This window comes from Amblyomma americanum, chromosome 7 (genome assembly GCF_052857255.1).
Source record: "Amblyomma americanum isolate KBUSLIRL-KWMA chromosome 7, ASM5285725v1, whole genome shotgun sequence".
Taxonomy (NCBI): domain Eukaryota; kingdom Metazoa; phylum Arthropoda; class Arachnida; order Ixodida; family Ixodidae; genus Amblyomma; species Amblyomma americanum.
Genome location: NC_135503.1, coordinates 8079637 through 8099511, shown reverse-complemented (window position 1 = coordinate 8099511; position 19875 = coordinate 8079637). Strand labels below are relative to the sequence as shown.

The 19875-nt window shown below is 45.5% G+C and overlaps 1 protein-coding gene across 1 annotated transcript in view; it reads left to right on the top strand.

Moving 5' to 3' along the window:
- The window catches only part of LOC144096930 (uncharacterized), a 39195-nt gene extending 20101 nt beyond the window's left edge, over nt 1-19094 (top strand). The window contains exons 11-18 of the mRNA XM_077629741.1: nt 255-462; nt 4442-4553; nt 5030-5180; nt 6372-6464; nt 14586-14744; nt 16844-16915; nt 17084-17152; nt 18427-19094. Of these exons, the coding sequence (XP_077485867.1) occupies nt 255-462; nt 4442-4553; nt 5030-5180; nt 6372-6464; nt 14586-14744; nt 16844-16915; nt 17084-17152; nt 18427-18672 (1110 nt within the window). The 3' untranslated portion in view covers nt 18673-19094. The remainder of the gene's footprint in view (nt 1-254; nt 463-4441; nt 4554-5029; nt 5181-6371; nt 6465-14585; nt 14745-16843; nt 16916-17083; nt 17153-18426) is intronic.
- Nucleotides 19095-19875: the final 781 nt, after the last annotated feature.

Genomic DNA, 19875 nt, shown 5'->3' with positions numbered 1-19875 from the left:
ATCACTAATTTACTGCACCTCTATATAAACAACCGATCAAAGTCACAGTATTACGTGGGCGGGAAGTAACTGTATTCAGAGACTAAACTAAGAAACACACTCGACGGCCGTGGTGTTATCTTTAAAAGGCTTCCCTGAGTATCACGTGGCGCTTCAACGAAAACACTTGTTACGCGTGGGACTAAATGGTCAAATAGACGGTGGGCGTGGCTGTCACGAATGCAAGCACAAGACATCAAGGCACGTAAATGCAGGCTCAGTTAATAACCAGCAATGGCTACCCTGTGGAAAGACACTTCGTGACAACCGAGGACTCATACATCATTACGATGCAACGAATACCAGCCGGACGGGAGGAGCAGCCAGCGGATAGCCAAAGTCGGAAGCCCGTGGTATTCTTGATGAGTGGACTGGAAGGCAGCAGCGCAGACTACGTGGTGAACTTGCCGCATCAAAGTCTAGGTATGTTTACATAAAGCTTGACGTCACCTTACCATTCTTCGCTGTTTCTCCTGTGATAACGCCAAAATAACGTATACCACATAAATAATTTTCTCTTGGTTTTATGTGGTGAATAGTCGATAACTGGCGTGCATTTGTAGCCACGAAATCAAGCCCACATTGCCTGTGTGCACTTGGCTCGAGCAAGCGACTTCCTCTCGCCTGAGCGTTCAATAACACCTTCAGCCCCACAATAATTGCATGGCATCCGAATGTGCCAGTTAAAATATATTGATGTCCCTAGACTCCCTTAACACCACTGCTTTCCATAGCGAAAAAATCATTTGAAATGCAAGGCTAGCGAAAATAAAAGCATGAGAAAGGAGTACAACTCACGTGCCTAACAAGGCGTTTAAATGTTGAGCCCAGTCCGATGAGAACAGAGAACATTTTTAAGAGCAAGCAACGTAAGGTCAAACCACCGGTCTATGGCTGGGGCGTCGCGCAAGCTGTGTCGGCGGCTTACACTGAAGCATGGCTCAGAGGTGAGGGGAGGGGGGTGGGGGCGCTCTGTAAACCGGCTCTCACTCCAAAATTGTCACGGCAATGTAATGGGAAATTCAGTAACAGCTTTAGTCATCAGAGGCGTCACGCCTGTGCACCAGCTGGGTCTGCTATGGTCGACGTTCTCATCTAGAGCAAGGTGTGTTGCTAGGCAGGTTGGTTAAGGAACATTCTGAAAAAGACAGCGCTGGCGAACAACATCCGTTGTCTGCCAGCGCTTTGTTTCTCAGAATGTCCTCATCTGAAAGAGGGAACGCTACGCGGCCGGTATATTCCTGAGTACTGACGTCTACCCTTTCGCGCCGTATGTTGTGAATGGCGACACATTCCCACTATCGAACACCAGCCGCAGCTGGCTTGTGTATTTGTCAGCAATCTTTCCATATGCGCTGCTTTTCGCGACGCGCACTCCCCTACCAGCTACCACACACGTCCCCATTAGGCGCTGCCTCAACACCGCCTAGAATGCACAGAGGGCCCAAGCATGAGTTCCTCTCCCAGACGCCCCAGCCCGTTACTGTTGTGAGGTTGTAGTCATGGTAATTTGGATATGAAGGATCTAGCAGTGCCGAGCTCTTGAGCACGTTATGACGCGAACCTGCACATGCGGCGCCGTGAAAGGCGGGCGCGCTTCGGGTCTTGTCAAATGTGGCCCTTCCCTCGCATCTGAACGGGATGCGAGCATCAACGCGACCTTGATCTTGCGGTTGGAACCACTAGTAGCTTTCGTTAGAAAATAACAATTATCAGATTAGTTACCAGAAAAGGAAAGGCTCAGCACCTGTCTCACCTTTAGTAATAGATAGGGTGAGAGGGAGCGAAAGAAGGAGCCGAGAAATAGGTGTCATAGCGGAGGGCTCCGGATTAATTACTCCGACCAGCAAATCAGTGATCCATATCACCTCTTTTTTGATATCAGTTCCCAGCAGCCCTTTGGCCATGATTCACAGCTATCTGGTATTCTTGAAATAGTGGTGGAAAAAGTGAACGCAAGATTTTAGTAAAAGTTGGTATCGCCTTCAGTTGGCACGAGAAACGATTTTTCGCTGCATAAGCGGTTTGAATGCTATTAGGAGAAAATTCCGGCGTGTGTCTCTGCGTTGCCGCCGAGCGAAACCTCTGGTGTTTTGCGCGATGCATGGACGGACGGACGGAACGTAGGAGCGTCTTTTGAAACGGGGTGCTGACAGTTCTCAACATGCTAGGCTTTTTTTTTTCTTTATGTTCTTTTAATGGTGTTATCGACGTAATAAACTGGTCTATAAATTCACCATTCTTCAAAATAAAGTTTCTAATGCTGCACTTGTAACCTTACGTCACCTCCCTGCTTTTGAGCCACCAGTCTTCGAATACTTTTAACTAACTTCTACCTCAGATTTATTCACATCTCCATTGTTATCTCTAAACCCTATGACCTGAGGGAGAGTGGCTCTGCCTCCATCGATACCACCACATTCTAGTATAAGATGCTCAAGATGTTCAGTTGTTTCTATAAGTTTACCACACAGTGCACATGTGTCATTTTCTTGGATAAGTTTCTTTTTGTAGCTTCGCGTTCTAAGACACCCTGATCTAGCTTCAAAGAGTACGGCTCTTTGAAGCTACACGAGCTATCATAGAAAGATTCCTTTCTCATCTGTCTTTTTCATTCTTGATATAGTTCAACAGTCTGCTTCATTTCCGAGCCGGGCGTGAGAACGCCTGTGAGAACGCCCGTGAGAACGCCCCCGAAGAGAGGCGAGAGGGAAAATCCGCACCGGTGGAGGAGGAGATACGGGTGCAGAGGGAAAGCGGTGCCTAAAGTGACCGCACGTCATACACCGATCCAACGCGGCGTGCCAAGGGCGGCGAATTATGTATAATTCAACAAATCTGAAGCACAAAAAATCATTAGCGAACAACAAAAGCTAGCGAAAATACAACGCAATCAACTGGCGCAATCTTCAGGCAGTGGAATGCGCCAAAAGAGAAAGCATCGTACCGGCTCGCGGCACTCACCCCGCAGCCAGTACGTATTGAGTGGGTCCCGCGCGATCTGCTGACCGCTCAAAGCCAGGCAGATTTAGCGACCCGCCTCGCTACTCCAGGCTCATCATTGCCTCGGCTCCTTCATTTGGACAACTTTACCCTCCCTTTATCAAGAAAGGAACTCCTCCGGCGCCGCACACGTGCTCTCATCCCTCCGTGTGCGGTAACCCTCCCCCGCGGTGTTACCGGTGCATAGAAGGTAGCGCTTACTAGGATCCGGGTCGGGGTTGGCCTCACACGTGCCGTAATTCGGAAGGGGCCTCAGTGCCGAGATCTCTTTCCTCGGCCTGGGTGTTCGATATGTAAACGCGAGGACATTGAAGCCGACATTCACCATTTACTGTAGGACTGCCCTGCTCTAAAGCCTACAAGGGTCCGGCACCTCAAGGTAGTGGGTCTTTCACCGAGCAACCCTGCTTCATATATTACCTGGACGCAGGGACCATACCATCGCTCTCTACTGGACCTCATAAAATTAGCTAGCCCTTTTCCATTACTTCAATTATTACTGCATCCTTCATGACACCTTCTCCCATTGATGACCTGAGGCAATAAATTCGTTTAGAAAAAAAAAGCATCAGACAGAAAACCATCAGATGGGAAATCCTAAAAGCGCATTCTGTTTATGCAGTTAATCGCATCAGACTACAACAGCGTCGTTCTTTTTTTGCAGCTTCCATGTATTTGCTTTAAACTGTGTTGTTATCGCTCTTCTGTGCTTCTCTTATTGTGCCATAAAGATGGGTGGCTTCCTTTAGAAGGGAGGCTATTACATTTTCATGTTATATTTGTTTTATTGTTCCTTGCATCCGTTAATGTCCCAAGTTCATGCAAAGCATCATGGCTTCCTTTCATTTAGTGTTCCCGTGGGCTTCCTTTTCTGCTTCATTTCTCTGAATGAGGGATGGCTATCACAGCAGTCGCCGTTGTATATTTTATCACGTTTGTTGTGCGGATGCATGCATTCGTATAAGGCCAGAACACATTTTCCGATCCGTGAGATCAAAACCGAGTTAGAAGGACATTTCCTTGATCATGTGTCGCCTTGTGAGAAATACCCGGATGTGCCCCAAATACTAAAAAGTTAAGATTTCGTGGCAACTGGTTGGAAAGCAGCAGGAATGTTTTCGTTACAGAAATTCAAAGCAAATAATCTTATCTGCTTGCAGTATACCATAGTCTGCTGAAGAAGCTTGGAGACGCTGTAGGAAACATGCTCATGAAATTTGTTTACCTTCGGTCGAGATAATATTCGTGGAAACACAGATGTTGAACGATCCTGATAGTAATCCATTTTCTAAACTTAGTTGCTCGAGCACCACGATTTCCGCGGGAATATTGTCATTACTTACCTTTAGTCCAAGGCCAAGAGTGTTGTCACAAAATTTTTATCATGATTTCTCTTAAGGTTTCATCCTAGCAGATCACGGTTTCGACGTCTGGCTGGGGAACGTCAGAGGCACCAAGTACTCAAAGCATATCTACTTAAACAGAAGACAAAGAAAGTTTTGGAATTTCAGGCAAGTTTTTATCGCAAATTCTCTTCCGCAGTATGGTCCATTGCATTTTGATACTTCGGCCTATTCGTATCAAAGCAGGTAGACTTTGGCGAAATAAATATAAATTTCAGTTACACTTAGAGACAAGAATGTTTCAAAAATCGATAGCTTGAGGAGCAACAAAATTTCAGCAATAGGCAGCGGAACATGCGTGACCATTCATGGCACTACGTGGCGCCAATTAAATGGATGAAAATAGGCCATGGGTGAGAGCTGAGAAAGTGGGGAATGCAATCATGTCTAACAGGCTACGGCGGGGAATGGAACAATACTAAAATATTTGATTAGCCCCCTTCCTAAACAAATCAGAGATGAAAAATAAACTGCGGAAACGATCGTTATGTGGCCATTGAAGGATTAGGTTAAGAGATCATCACGTGACAACTCATTGCTGGCTAAATGACGATATCCTGCATCACGTGTGCCCTCTTTCGCAGCCTCGACGAGATGATAGCGTTCGACTTACCGGCACAAATTGATTATGTCTTGCTCAAGACGGGACAACGCAAGCTGCAATACGTCGGCTGGTCTCAAGGATGCGCCATCATGTTTGGCTTGTTAGCTGCAAAGCCACAGTACAATAAAAGGGTAAGAAAACAAGAAGCTTTTTGCCTTCCCTCGTTCTTTATAAATAATTTTCTTTGTTATTACGGCGAAACACGGGCTCGTCCCCAGAGTGCTCAGAGCGGTCAAGTATTTCGTTAGCGTGCCAGTCGGTCAGCTCTTATGTAGCGTCATGCAAGTTGACTAGCTACCATATGCTTTAATTTATTATCTTCAAATTTTAACTGTCGAAGCTGGTGAGCAAAGGCAAACAGGACGACCGTTTCTTCTCGCAGCTCGAATGATGGGTGTTGGCATTAGAGGTGTTCAACATCAAATCATCAGCTACAATTAGGCGGAAAAATGTCTTCAACGCGAAATTCTTCTCAGTCAATGCTCACATTGTCGATATGTCCTTATTTCATCGACGCTCAGAGTTAGACCCGGTGTGTCGCTACTTTTATCTTGAACGAACCTGATAGACAAGTTGGAAACCGTTGATAATCACGAAATGTTCTAGTAGTCTGAAAAAAAAAATGCTGTCCTTCCGGCTCGATATTTTTCGTCACTATAGAAACGTTGACCATTTGTCTTCAATTAACTGATGTAGTTGCAGGCAGCGCGATAACCTAAATTCTTAGTGTGGAGTCGCAGCCTTGGTAAGAACCCCAGCATGTTGCGTATTTTAATAGCAGCAAGCAATATGTCCGAGCAGGTGAGTACAAAGCAAAAATAGCACAAACACATGCTCTCAAAGTATGTGTGCTTATATGTTGTGCCTTTCTGTTGGCTTCTTTCCTTGCAGTTAGTCCGTCACTATGTAATGCCAACTCGTTAAATTACATAAACTGACAACATCTCCGCCTTTTCTCTCAACTGAAGTAACCTGTCGATAAATTGCCCGAGCACTGCTTTCGCGGTCTAGTGCTCTCGAGAGCCTCGCATAGATGCTGAGGAAGGCATACATAGTACTTCGAAGTGTCCTGTGGCTTCCGAAATGCAACGTAGTGTGATTTCCTGCTTTCTTGTTTTGCTCCACCAAAACAAAACAGATGCTTGTATTTGTAGACAAAATGTTCTTCCTACTATGCTTTTCATAATTTTTTTTGTGAAAGACAAAATGCACTAATACAACGGATTTTACTTTTGCGTAAAGTGAGAGGAAATGATGTCACTTCAGTCGAACATTACGCACGGCCTGAGCATTTCCATTCTACTCTTTCAAAAATTCCCAAGATTCTGCTCTTCCATGCTATGGCGCCGGCAGTTCTTTTGGGTCACATGAAGTTGGCTTTAAGACTATTTCTTTTGTCTTCCAAGCCAGTTTTGGTGAGTCCTATCTTCTATACTCTGTGATTTTTGCAACGCCTGCTCTCGTTTTTGCATTCGATAACTTTGCAACCATGCACTGTCCTGCTCTGCATTACCTAATTGCCATAAAAAAGCCTGGCATGACAGTTCTCAATTGCATTGCGCAGTTGGACAAGAAAGCCGCGGTATTTTCAGTTCTCCAAACACTGATAGCTAAGAAAGTTGTCTAAAGTTGCAGTGAATGAGGCATTTGGCGAGGCCGTGTGCGCGTGAATGCTGAAAAAAAAAAGTAAGCTAAAAACCGTACTTGTTTGATTGAGTCAAGACTCTTGAAGCCCATCTTACAAGAATTCGATGTTAAAAAATTACGTTCACAGTGCGGCCTCTGCAATATCTGAAGCTATTAGAATTTTGCTGTATTTAAATTACTGATTTCCGATATGGGAGAATACCACAGAAATGAATCCAATTTCTGAACCTAAATGTCTGCATGTCTAAGAAACTTACACCTAATTATCTTCCAAAACAACGCCATGTGACAGGTCGGCGCAGTGAAGTACAGCACTCATAGAGGAGAAACTTTCACAAAGCGCCATCTCATTTCTGTGCACAATATTTACACATATTACTTATAGCTAACACACATGAAACCTTCAATGTCTCGGTGCAGTTATCAGGACGTTGGTGCATATAACGCACAAGATTTGTTTCCTGCAGATATACGTCAGGTACCTTTCTTAATAACTTTAACCGGCAGGCGCTTTAGTATGTGCTGCTAACCCTCCTAAATGACCCTTCAGACCTTGGCGAGGGGCTTTAAGATATCAACAACCCGACCCCTGAACAAGTTCTTTGTGCATGATGAATGCTGATTTCCTGCGATACAGTCCAGCAATGTAATCTGCAATGATGTCATATTAGATTGTTAGCTTAAGAAAATGAACGAAAGATTCCGTGGTTTTCTCAGCATTTTGACACATAATGAAATGTTGCATGGAATTTGATGCAAGCATAGGTAGGAATCATACTCTTTTTCGGTTGCGTATTTCTCTTTGGGCGAGAATGTGTAGGGAATATTGCTTAATTTTTATTAAAGAATGCTGCGTAATCAGCTAATGATATTTGAGCGTCAGCATTGTTATTGCTGTGTACCTTGATTGCGATTAAGGGGCTCAATTTCGCCTCAAAACAGATTTATTTCACATTTTTTTGCACCACTGTGTTAACGTTGGCACGTCTGGCGACTATTTTAGACTCAGGGTAAGCTCTGATCGGGGTTAAGCTGATCTGATCTGTTCACGCCGCAGATGGAAGTTCATGAAGACAACAATATGTGATACACAGCGCGAGAGTGTGTTGCTGTTTAGCAGGAGCAGTGTTCGGCTGCGACGATAGGGTTGCCTGTCATCATCTCTATTATTTGCTTCATATCTCGAACGCTAGGGCCTTGGTATCATCAGATGCCAAGGTATTCGAGGATTATCATTTGATCAGTCGGAAATTAGAACTTTAGCCTATGCGGATGACGTCATCTTTTTCTGTTCAGCTAAAAAGGGTGCCCTTGAAGCTTCGCATTTAGCAGCGCAGTTCTGTGACGTCTCTGGTGCGGCTATAAGTTGGAAAATATGTAAATAATTCTGGTTGCGTTACTGGGGTATGAGATTTAATCGTTTTGGTGGGATCAGCTCGCACTCTGATTTCCTACAGTGTCTTGGGGTTCCCCATCATCTGGTCCGGAATAATGGGTCTTCATGGGAGTCGAAAAATGCCTCTGTGAGGTGCGAAACGCAAGCATGGATGGGTCGGGAGCTCTCGATTTTTGCTCGGGCACAAGTTCGCAACATGTTCTTGGTTGCAAAGCTTGTCTATGCATTGCGAGTGATGCACTGTGCGAGAAAGAAGGTACAAGCGCTGCACAGACTATTCACAGACCTTTGTTTAGCGCTCTCAATGGAAGCCTATGCGTCGAGACAGTTTATTTCTTTCTCGCGAGTCTTGAGGAGTCGGCATTTTCCACTTGTTTGCTCACCAGCTTGTTTCACGGTTTTTCTTCAAAGCTCCAAGCCACCAATTTCTGCAAGCGGTGCTTAGAAGGTGACTGAGTCGTCGTCTACCTTATTTGTTTGCTTTGACTGGTCATGTCCGAGAAGGAACTTTGTGGGGTTTCCTGAAGGGGATTGCTGATACCTTTGATTTCCTGATTGTTCGCTTCTCGTTGCAATATTTATTCGAACTGTTAAACAGGCTGATGACAAAAGTACTAATATAACCTCTATTCCTTGTGCCTGTGTATCGGCAGCCTTACCTTGGTTTTATGGATTCTAGTGCACTGAAGCGAGTTCAGCGGATGTATATTCAACCTGCTGCAAAATCCTCCTTTTTTTTAAGCCGCACACTTCGACTCTACCCGTCAAGACATGGCTTCGCGCCAAGGGGACTTTTGTGCCATGGTCGGTAAACTGTCGCCTGCGCGCCCAACCGGAGCCGATCGCTCATTACTTTGTGCGGTGCCGTGATGCAGTGTTTTTCTAGGAATTACTACAAAGGACAATCAAAAAGCACATTGACATCTCGCATTACAGTATAAGGTTCTTGCTTGTCGTGAAAGACGCCAGGATTCCGCGCGATCTGTTAATGCTGATCTGACTTTTTAGCCTGTGAAAGAGCCGTATGATGGATTGACACGCAGAACCACTTCGTTCATATAAGTCTCTGTTCAGTGAACATTTGTTAGGTTGGGGCAACCTAAAAAGAATAAAAAAATAGTAAGCCCCTGCCTGCACCACTGACGTACAACAGGCTTAATCCAATATCATGCTTTCTTTCGATCTAACCCAGATAATAAACGAGCCTACGCGGGTACAAGGACCTAGCTCAAACATTTTAGACCTAGTATTTCTCAGTAATCATTTGCCTATCCATGAGGCAAAATTCGAAGTGTCAGCCGGCCTGTCAGACCACAAACTGGTCTATTGTGCTATCCCATATAATGGTTCTCTACCTTCTTCACGATCAACAATAATGTATAAAGATTACAGCAGAGCCGATGATACAGGCATCATTGATACACTATCACTCGAACTCTCATCCTTCCATCAACTCGCACATGATACAAACACAAACATCGAATCCCTATGGCATAAATTTAAAACAGTTGTGTCATACTGTGTCACTAACTACGTACCATTGAAAACTAAAGGGACCCAGAAACATAACCCCAGGATAACTCGAACCGTAATCCACGCAAAAAGAAAAGTTCGACGACTCAGAAAGAGACAGAAAGACCATCCGTCACAACGAACAGTTCTAAACCTTATTTCCGCTGTTGATGATTTGAAATCAAAAATGAAGAGGGCCAAGACATATTATTTTACACAAACACTTCCTAAATTTCTGAAAAATTCTCCCCAAAAATTCTGGCGTTATATAAACCCTAAAAAACAAGATGAAAGACAGGCAACGCCGGAGGATGACAGAAATGCAGCAACTACTTTAAATAACTACTTCTGCTCCATCTTCACAACGGATAACGGAGAGCTACCAGGAATGAACTCTAGCACAGGCGTGACAATCGAACCACTAACGGTAACTGAACCAGGAGTGTTAAACCTTTTACTAAATGTGGACACTAAGAAAGCACCAGGGCCTGATAACATCTCTAACATATTCCTACATAGATATGCCGAGTGGATAGCTAGATTCCTGGTACTACTTTTTAACAAATCATTATCCACTTGCACCCTCCCTAGGGATTGGAAAACAGCCAAGATAACACCGATACACAAATCAGGAAATAATGCCGACCCTTCGAACTTCAGACCTATATCACTAATGAGCACAGTTGGCAAGTTATTAGAACATATTGTTTTAAAACACATAAACGCTTATCTTCAAGTAAATGACATTTAACCCCGTGTCAACACGGCTTTCGTAAGGGTATTTCTACTATTACTCAATTAATTGAATTAACACATGACATATCCATGAGCATTGATAACCAAAAACAAATTGACCTTATATTTTTAGACTTCTCGAAAGCATTTGACCGTGTGTCACATACTAAACTTATTGCAAAACTTCAACTTATTTTAGGAACTGGCCCTATTCTAAACTGGATTAAAGACTATCTTAGTAATCGCACGCAATTTGTTGCAATTAACGATGAGAAATCAGCGACAACTAATGTTACATCGGGAGTACCTCAAGGAAGTGTCCTAGCACCAGTACTGTTCCTAATATTTATAAATGACCTACCAGCTTGTGTTTCACAGAATATTAAACTTTTCGCAGATGACTGCGTTCTTTACAAGGAAATTAACTCTTTTGATGACCATATAGTTTTAAATAACGCCTTAACAGCAGTGTATCAGTGGTGTCAGGACTGGCAGATGGACATCAATTTAAATAAATCTGTTCTTTTACCTATAACTAGGAAAAAACACACATCAGCTTTTCAGTACACGCTTAATAATATTCATCTTGCATCTATGTTGAGCATAAGTACCTTGGTGTGACACTAACCTCTGATTTCAGATGGGATTCGCACGTTAACATCATCACATCTAATGCACTAAAACAAGTCTTCTTCACTAACAGACGCCTTAAACTAGCACCCCCTGAACCAAAATTACTAGCATATAAAACTATTGTCAGACCAATTCTAGAATACGCAACACCGTTTGGTTTCCCTTTACTAACAAGCTCATTAAAAAACTTGAAGGGGTGCAGAGAAAGACACTAAGATGTGTATATAATAAACACTCCCTTACAGACTCACCAACACAATTACTAAAACGTGCAGAACACCTAACCGTGGAGAACAGAGCAAAATTCGCGAGACTTAAACTTATGTATCAGCTAATACACAACCAACTAAAAGTGCCCGCTACAAAATACATAACGACCACAAAAACTAGATCGACCCGCCACAACCTCGCACACAAATTAAACGAGTTTCCATTCCGTACTGACATATTCAAATACTCATTTTTTCCTCGAGCTACACGAGAATGGAACAATCTAGACATAGATATTATTAACAGCTCATCATTAGATGCGTTCAGTGCCCTGGTTATAGATCACCTGTTTGTTTCCCACTAGTTTTTCTCATTTTCCACACTTTTCTGCCCTGTTTATTTTTACCGTTTTGTTTGTGCCTAGATTGAAAATAAAACACTAACTGCAGCCGCTTTCCTTCTTTTGGTATGATTGTCATCATGTTTTCCGCCTATTATTTGTACCTCAACTTGAATTCTCTAACCGATTTTGTAACTATTTTTGCCATATGTTATTGTTAAATTGTTTACTACCAACATGTGCACTACAACTGTATCATTCAGAGCCCTTCCTGTTACAGTCCTTGATGGGACTTACAGTATCAAATAAAAAAAAAATAAATGAAAAGCCCCGAAGGCAATGGTATACTTTTTGCAACCCGTAGGTGGGGAAAATGAAAAAAAAATGAGGGCGGGGGGTGGGGCGGTGGTGGGTAAAAAGCTACATAGCGACCCACAGCCGGGGGAGCTGGCCCGGGGAGAGACTCCCCTGATCTCCCCTGGGACGTAGCGGAAGGGGTTGGTTGAACGGATTATGGGAATTGGGATGGAAATGGGGACAGCTAGTTTTTGCTCTGATCCTTCATTATCTCGACTCCATTGCTGGGCTGCCTGGCCAGGACAGGGAGAGCGTCAAGATTGCCCAATGGTGCGGCCCCGTTCACAGGATGGCCGACCACCCACAAACTCAAGGGGCTCCGACCGCCGGAGACAGGAAAACGTAACCCGGGGTCAGCTACCTTGGGCTCCTCCACGACTTTGATGGTTTGTTTCGGACCTGCCAGCTGCTTGCCGTCGAGTGCTTTTCGCGGTTATTCAGACGCCGGAAGTATGTGTGGTGCGGTACAGCCGATAGAGGCTTATGCCGTCAGCCTATCGGCCCGGCCCTCGACACCATGACCTAACACCTCAGGGGGGACCCACCTGTGCTTCCAACCAACCACCCATGCACTAATTTTCTCTCCTAGCTTGCTCCACATCTTCTGAGGAGGGAGTGTTCAAGGCTGGGCTGACCGGGCCACAAACCAAGAACGTGGCTTAGGGTGAGATGAACCGGGCCTACTCCGCCGGCACTCCACAAAATCGACGGTTTTTGCGCTGGTCGTACTACGCACCCCTACCTCGGCGTCCCGCAGTGACCCCAATGGCCCCGCGGTCAGCCGTGAGGCTGCCCTCCTCGAGGACATCGATTCCGAAGAGCCTGGCTGCTGTAAACCCCCGCGCGGACCTGGCCTCTCCGTAGCCAGAGTCCGGCGCGTCGGTCACCAGCCGCGCACGCTCCCACGTGCGGAGGCTAGTTGCATGTATTTGAAAACCTTTTGATCTTTTGACATGCCTTCCGTGCCGGATTCAGTGGGTCCAGCCTGATGATATAACCAGGTCTGCCTCCGCTCAGGCATCGGGCCTCACGGACGCAGCTGGCCCTCACAGCTGCGTGAGAGTCGCTGCCCCTCCCATGGGGTTTTGCATCCCCAGAGGATGGGCCCCGGCCAACCCATCTCCCCCGCTGGCGTTGCACCGGAACAAAGCCTAGTAGCCGATACTACACCGCCCGTATCCGGTGGCGGGGGGACCACGAGCAGGCCGCACAGTCGGATTTCCCCTCCCCTCCCCCCAAATTAAAAAAAAATACATTTTCAGTGAACAGTGCGCCTTGGTGCAGGGAGTTTATGCCGCGCAGGACCGGCCGCGTGAATTGAGGGGTGCAGGTTCTTGACGCATGTATGTGTTTCCTGCCATTTTTATGAGCTGGTGGAGTGCAGTGTACGATGACATGAGAATGTGTACCTGCTTCGCGGAGTAGTATGTGTGTACGTAAAGCATTTGGTAGCTAAGCGGATTTGATTTCCATGCATTAAAAAAAAAAAAACTGCGGCGATAGCCCAGTGCTCTGGCGTAGCGGCCTCCGAAGATGGTTCGCACCACCGCGGGTTCGAATCCCAGCGTATATATTTATTTTATGTGTTCAACTTACCATGGCGTCATTGCTGCTAGGCGACGGCGCAAGAAAGATCGAGACAAGATACATGGTCGCCGTTTATGAGCGTATGAGTGCTGTCGCACTCATATAAAAATACAGCGTTTTTCCAGAGCCGTGGTTGCACCCCGAAGCCCTCTGGGTACCGGATATCTAAAGGCATGGGTGCAATTCTTATTGTCGATTGCATCGAGCGCGGTATATCTTTCCAAGACCTGTTTTAAGTCCTTTATTGACTGTCGTCTTGGCTGTTGTCGTGGTCATTGGTATTTCAGTGCGAAAGCATTTCTTGTCCCATTACGAGAAAAACTGGCGGCGAAAGCGCGTGTGTGCGTGTGCGTGTGTGCGTGTGTGCGTGTGTGCGTGTGTGCGTGCGTGCGTGCGTGCGTGTTCGCAGACGGTGCAGAAATTCCCAGCGATCGCAAAAAAAAATAAGGTGACGTCATCAAACGGCCGTATGAAGCACACAGCAAGCCGAGCGCCGCCACTTCAGAAGATACTATGAATGTCGTTCGTCTATACATGCTCGCCACTGGTCGACATACATGCGGCGACAGTTATCCCAACATTCGTACCAAAATTGTCACGCAAACAGCTTATGTCGTACAGCGTTCCCAGTTGCCTCATACGATTTCTCGCTAATATAGCTTAGAGGTGTTAGTCAAGTTGTAGGCTAGCTTTCGGCAAGGATTCCAACCGACGACATATAATTGTTTGCCTTCCCATACTTTCGTGTCAAAACTGTGGTACAACCGCTCGTCGTACAGGGTTCCAGGTGGTGTCATACGTGCATGTTCTCAAACTCAGTTTTCAAACCGCAACCGAACGTCTATGCCTTGCGTCCACGACATGCAAACTCGGCCGACCTCATCGCCATGCAGCGAGAGGGTCCGAAAGTTTGCAGTCTGGTGCGCAACCAATACGCAGACACATAAACACGTAGAAAAGAATTTTAATGCATGTACAAACATTACGCGTAAACGATGCACCCGCGGACAGTAATGCTTTCGCATTACAATACGTAATCAGTCTTAAGTGTTTCTGCCTAGTTTTTTGTTCATTTTAGTTCTGTGCATTAATGTCTTCTGCTATCTTTTATTCTTCCAGGACTTTGCCGAATATTTTTTCAAAGGATCGATAGTGGAAAAAGAAAACAAACTGTTGCACACACTGAAAAGAGCCACCTGTCGGAGGAGTTTTCCCGTCTTTGTTTGCTTGGGTTCCGTCTCTTTTTTCAACGGAGCCTTTCCTGTCGAACTTAACAGGGTAGCCCATTTTATTAAGCGCCCTATTGTTATAGGAAAAACTGTCTTTCAGGGAAAAACTCTTTCAGGAGGCTACCCATGACGGCCTAAAGCAGGGAAAAGTCTAGAGTGACAACACAGTTGTTCCTGTAATTTCAGTTCGGCACTGGAGCTAGACACCGTGATAGACGCGGGGCAAAGGTTTCTGCACATCTAGTGAGAGAAATATTTCTTGCCATCTCAATAGATTTAGCAGTTATACAAAGCTGGTATACACCTTTCACATGTAAGCGCGCTGCTTAATCTTTTTTTCTCGTGAGCAGTTTTGTTGAACTGAGCCCGGTTGGCTCGAGCCATCGGCGCAGTATTACCAGCAATAAGCCTACAGAGGCACACGCACACATTTTTCTGTACATTTCTCCAATGCCAAATGGGCTCAGCTAGTCTGCCTCGAATCTGACAACTGTGCGCCACGCTGAACTGAATTCACACAGAGCACGTTTCTTGACATTCAATTTTCTTCAAACCTGAACAGTCGACGCCCACGTAAATCTCGCTGTTAAGCGCGCGCATCTTGACCCTTTTAAGGCTGCTCTGATACACACCGCCAAACACATTTTCTTGGCAGATGCGCCCGAAACCCCAGCATGTGCAGTTCATGTAAGATGACCAGCGGTAGCAGCTTGCGTTTTCGTGTTAGGGTATTGTGTTAAATGCGACTACATTTAGACTATTCGTCGAGCAAGGCTGAACCTAAAAAGAAAAAAAAAAGAAATTTCAAAATTTTGCGGAATCTGGAGTTCCTCTTCTAGCGGGGGGAGGAGGGAAGTGACGGCGACAGGTGGAGGAGCGTCCAGAGAGGAAATTCCGCAGCAGCACATGTGAAAACACGAATTCGCCTCTGTTTTTCTATGTATGGGCCTCGTGTTACGAATGAACGAATGAACACCGAGGTTCCGCTTTGCCTCGTTATACTCCGATCAGCAATTGAGCATTGTTTGCGGAAAGCGTCTCGAGTTGGAGCGATTCTAAGCCTAAGTAGTGCTCCAGTTCCGGTTGCGGTGGAAATGCGGAGGTAGCAGAAAGCATCAAAGCGTTAGAACTGCCTTTCTTGGTTCTGCACATTCGTTACCCAGATGTATCTTGACTTCACGTAGTGAGTAATTTCTCCTTATCTGCCGCCTTCTTTTTTTACCTATCTCGTTTTTTTTGCGTGTGAACAAGAGATTTCTATGCGCTTACTTTGCTCGCAACTTAAATTTTGAAATAGACCGAGGCTGCAACCAGCAGTAGCAGCCTCCAACTCACCCAGCTTTCTATTCTGTTGCAAACGCAACTCACGCACGGTCGAAGCGGATAGCCAGAGGCTGTGTTGCTCTTTGTGCTGCAAGGGCGGAGTATTCAGCGTCGGTCGAAGCACCGAGCCTTTGACCAGACTGTTGTAAGCATTTCGTTTTTCACGCCACTTAAGTGAGCCTTTCAGATGCCTCAGCAAAGTAGGTAAAACAAAGTTCGAATTTAATACTGTCAACACAACTGTCATGAGGAGTTGGTACCCTGGTTGTCTTGCGGCAGGCTACTTAAACTGAATGTAAAAAATGATGCAGTTCTGTGGCTTCTGAGAATTTAGTACAGTCAACCCAAAACGGCATCAGAATGTTTCATACCGTTGCTATATATCGCCTTGTAGTTTGAAATACCGTAGTTCATTAATCTCGGTGTACATACACTGCTGAAAGAAACCTTTCTCTCAAGGAATGTTGAAGGCCTGCCACGCCGGGTATCTCGGTTAACAAGAACAAGGTTACCTACCGACGACTAACCCGCGCAACTGAATTTCCAGGGCAGTCAGTAGAGCGGGTCAAAGGTGAAGACCACAGACGGTCTCTGTGACAAAGTCTGCCCCTGTGTTCAGTCATGCCGTTTTTGCTAAGACTGGCTAAGACATCGCTAAGACTGGAGTCGGAGTCGGCATTGTCGATCTCGGAATAAGGCTTGTTTAGTGGTGCCAGAGTTTCTGTAGAAAATAAGAGTATAACCGACCAGACCTATGGTCGATTTTTGTTATTCATATCGGAGATATCGCTTGGTGTCGCTTATACATCCTATGTTTTCCAACAGACACGGCTAGCCGTCTACCTGTACAATGTCCCTTCTGGAACTTCTGTGCGGAACCTTTATCATTTTTTGCAGGTAGGTAGCGTCATTAGCTTGGATCTTCACGACCTCGTATTTCTGCCTGCCTGTACATGACATACTCCGTATAAACTACGTTCCCTTCTCAGCCTTCCTTTCATCGATTAGCACTGCCCTCGAGACCTTTCCAGAACTTCCTCGTTCTCAACTTCTCATTTATTTCAGTTGGTGAAGGCCAAACGTTTTCAAAAATATGACTGGGGACGCAAGAAAAACGTGAAAATATATGGCCAGGTATGCACAATTTATAGCATGGGTTTTTAGACTTCAATGCCTCGAAAGCAACAATATCGCAATTGACAGGGTGCCAAAGGATGATAGACACGGTCTGCCATTGTAGGGGATTTTCAAGAAGTGTGGAGTGTTCCGTGCATTATGGGACTAATAGCTTTTCTTGCTTTTTTTACATTTTGCACTTTTGGCTGATGCTTGGGAAATGATGACGTGTTGTAACGTCCGTATCGTCCTTACATGTCGTTTTACCATCCGGGAAGCTTTTAAGTGGCACAGCAGTGGTTCTTCGTGCTCGTTGATATGGGCCGGGTAGTCATTCCTATTATTATGCCAGGCAATACCCATATTAGTCCTCCAAAAACGTACAGTAGTCATTATAGAGCTCGTATAGGTAATCATGCATGCACAACTCTATACCGATATGAAGCCCACAGGGACCGTTGGACAATGCAGAGTTGTATATCATCGCTTGGTGTCTGTGCGTCTGTGGATTCTTCTGCGCTGAACAGATATGAACAAAAGTTTTATTGCGAAAGCAATACTATGCCAGGTCTAACCGCCCGTCGCGTATGCCGTGCTCCCCCCAGAACCGGCGCTGCGCTTGGCAGGTGGTGTGACGTCAGCTGTGTCCGTTGCTATGACGACGCGTGACGTCAGCTTGCTCCCCGCCGCAGCTAGAAGGGAGCCGCTCGTCGCGTGTGCCGTCGCCCCCGAGCCGGCGCGCCGCCTATCAGGTGGTCTCTCCGTCTTTGATACGACGACCTCCTCGCCTTGCGCTCGCTCCGTGGCGGCTTCATTGGAATATGTAGCGGTGCGCTACGCGTTGGTTGATGAGTCTCGCCGTGGAAGTTTCCGACGAAGAGTCTATATCTGAATATAGTTGCTCTACTGCTTCGGAACAGTTAAATCCTGAGGCAAATGCTAAGCAAGCTTTCGCAATTCAACCAGGTTTAACCAGAGCTAAACCACAGCCAATTTTTTTGGATGCGGGTACCAGGAGAAAAATTCATTTCTGTGCGTTCAGCCAAGACGGATCAGTGAAAAGCACGCAAGCACGAGGGACATGCGTGCTTCATAGTCGATGAGAATACCAGCTCGTTGACTCGGGAGGCAACGCAGAAATATTTTTTTCTTCAAACTCGCATCCGTTCATGCAGACCTGCAGCAAGGCGAAAAAAGAGAATACTGAAAGAAAAGCCATGCAAAAAATTTTCTTACAAGACTTGCCTGCGTCACTTTCGGTCTCTTTTACTGCAATGTTTATATATTTGCAGCGACGACCTCCACAGTACAACCTCAAGAAGGTGACAGCCCCGGTCGCCATTTACTGGGGCGACGGTGACGTGCTGACCACTCCACGTGACGTCAAGGACCTCGCCAAGCGCCTGCCCAACGTTGTCTTAGTGTACAAAGTCCCCGTCCCTGGCTTCACGCACTTAGACTTTGGCTGGAGCTTCAAAGCTTGGAAGCACCTCTACAAGAAAATGCTCCAGATGATGAAAGCCTACGTTAAAATGTAGGAGGATATATCATAGTGAACCAATTCAAGAAAGCGGGCGTTGATATGAGTCACGAGGAGAGACAGAGGTTTACTTATCGTTTTACCTGTCAAGCCAACATTTCTGCCTCGGCTAGGAGTATTTTTTTTTATTTACTGTTAGAAAAATGTGCTTGAATGATGAACATATCCTGCCTCTACAAATGGCCTCAAATAGATTGCGAAATAAATTTCACGTAACAAATATAAGGCGTATGAAATAACAAGGGGCTGACACTGCGCCAGCCGGTGACGTCCAGTGCATCTGGGAGCCAATGAGAAAAGTCTTTGGCGAAAGGAAATCCAGAAAGGTTAACCAGGCACGGCAAAAAGCGTTTGAACAAACCGTCAGAGTGTATAGAAATTCCTCCAAGGAATTGCGAGGAGCCATGTTGTGTAAACCGATGAAAATACTAGATCACATACTTGGCCCTGGAACAAAGACAGCAACCATATGAAAGAAATCTTACATCCCCAGCCCTAGCAAAAGCTATAACATTTTAGCATGTGTATTGGCGCAGGGTAGTCAGAGCTCGCTTAGAGGTGAAGCAACGAATTCATTGTCATCATCGTATTCTAACATGCTGTAAAAGTAGTTTATACGGCGAACGGATGGGCTGGGCCGCTTTTGAGTTGTATACTGGAATAGGGTCCGTGTGGAGGGCTAGCTGTCTTCTTTAGAACACTTGAGCCTTATTCGTTAATCGTCAAAGGCATAGGCTGCTTGAATATTGCTTAACAGGCTGCTTAGGTCGACCAGTGCAAAGAGCCCAGCCAACCACTGTGCAGTGATCGAACTCACAAACTTCTTCCATCAGAGAACGAGATCCTATTGGCCAGATGCTGGAAACGGGTGCGTTCGCTTTTGATGTCGTAAATTCGAAATTAAAGGGCATGTGCTCCTGTTTGGCGGAGTCCATATCTGCCAACGGTGCTTCTTGGTCTTTTCTTCCAGCAGTCAGGTATATCGATAACGGTTTATATCTACGATTCATTCAAATTAGTGAGAATTTTGTGGGAAGTACCGAGGAATACCCGTCCTATATGGCTTGCGTGGTTTCATGAGGCCAACGATATTTAAACTACGGTTTATCATACACTACAATCCTACAGACTATGAAAACCCTCTTTAGACACTTCAAAAATTTTTTTACCCAGCTACTTACAATATTCTATGCGCATATGT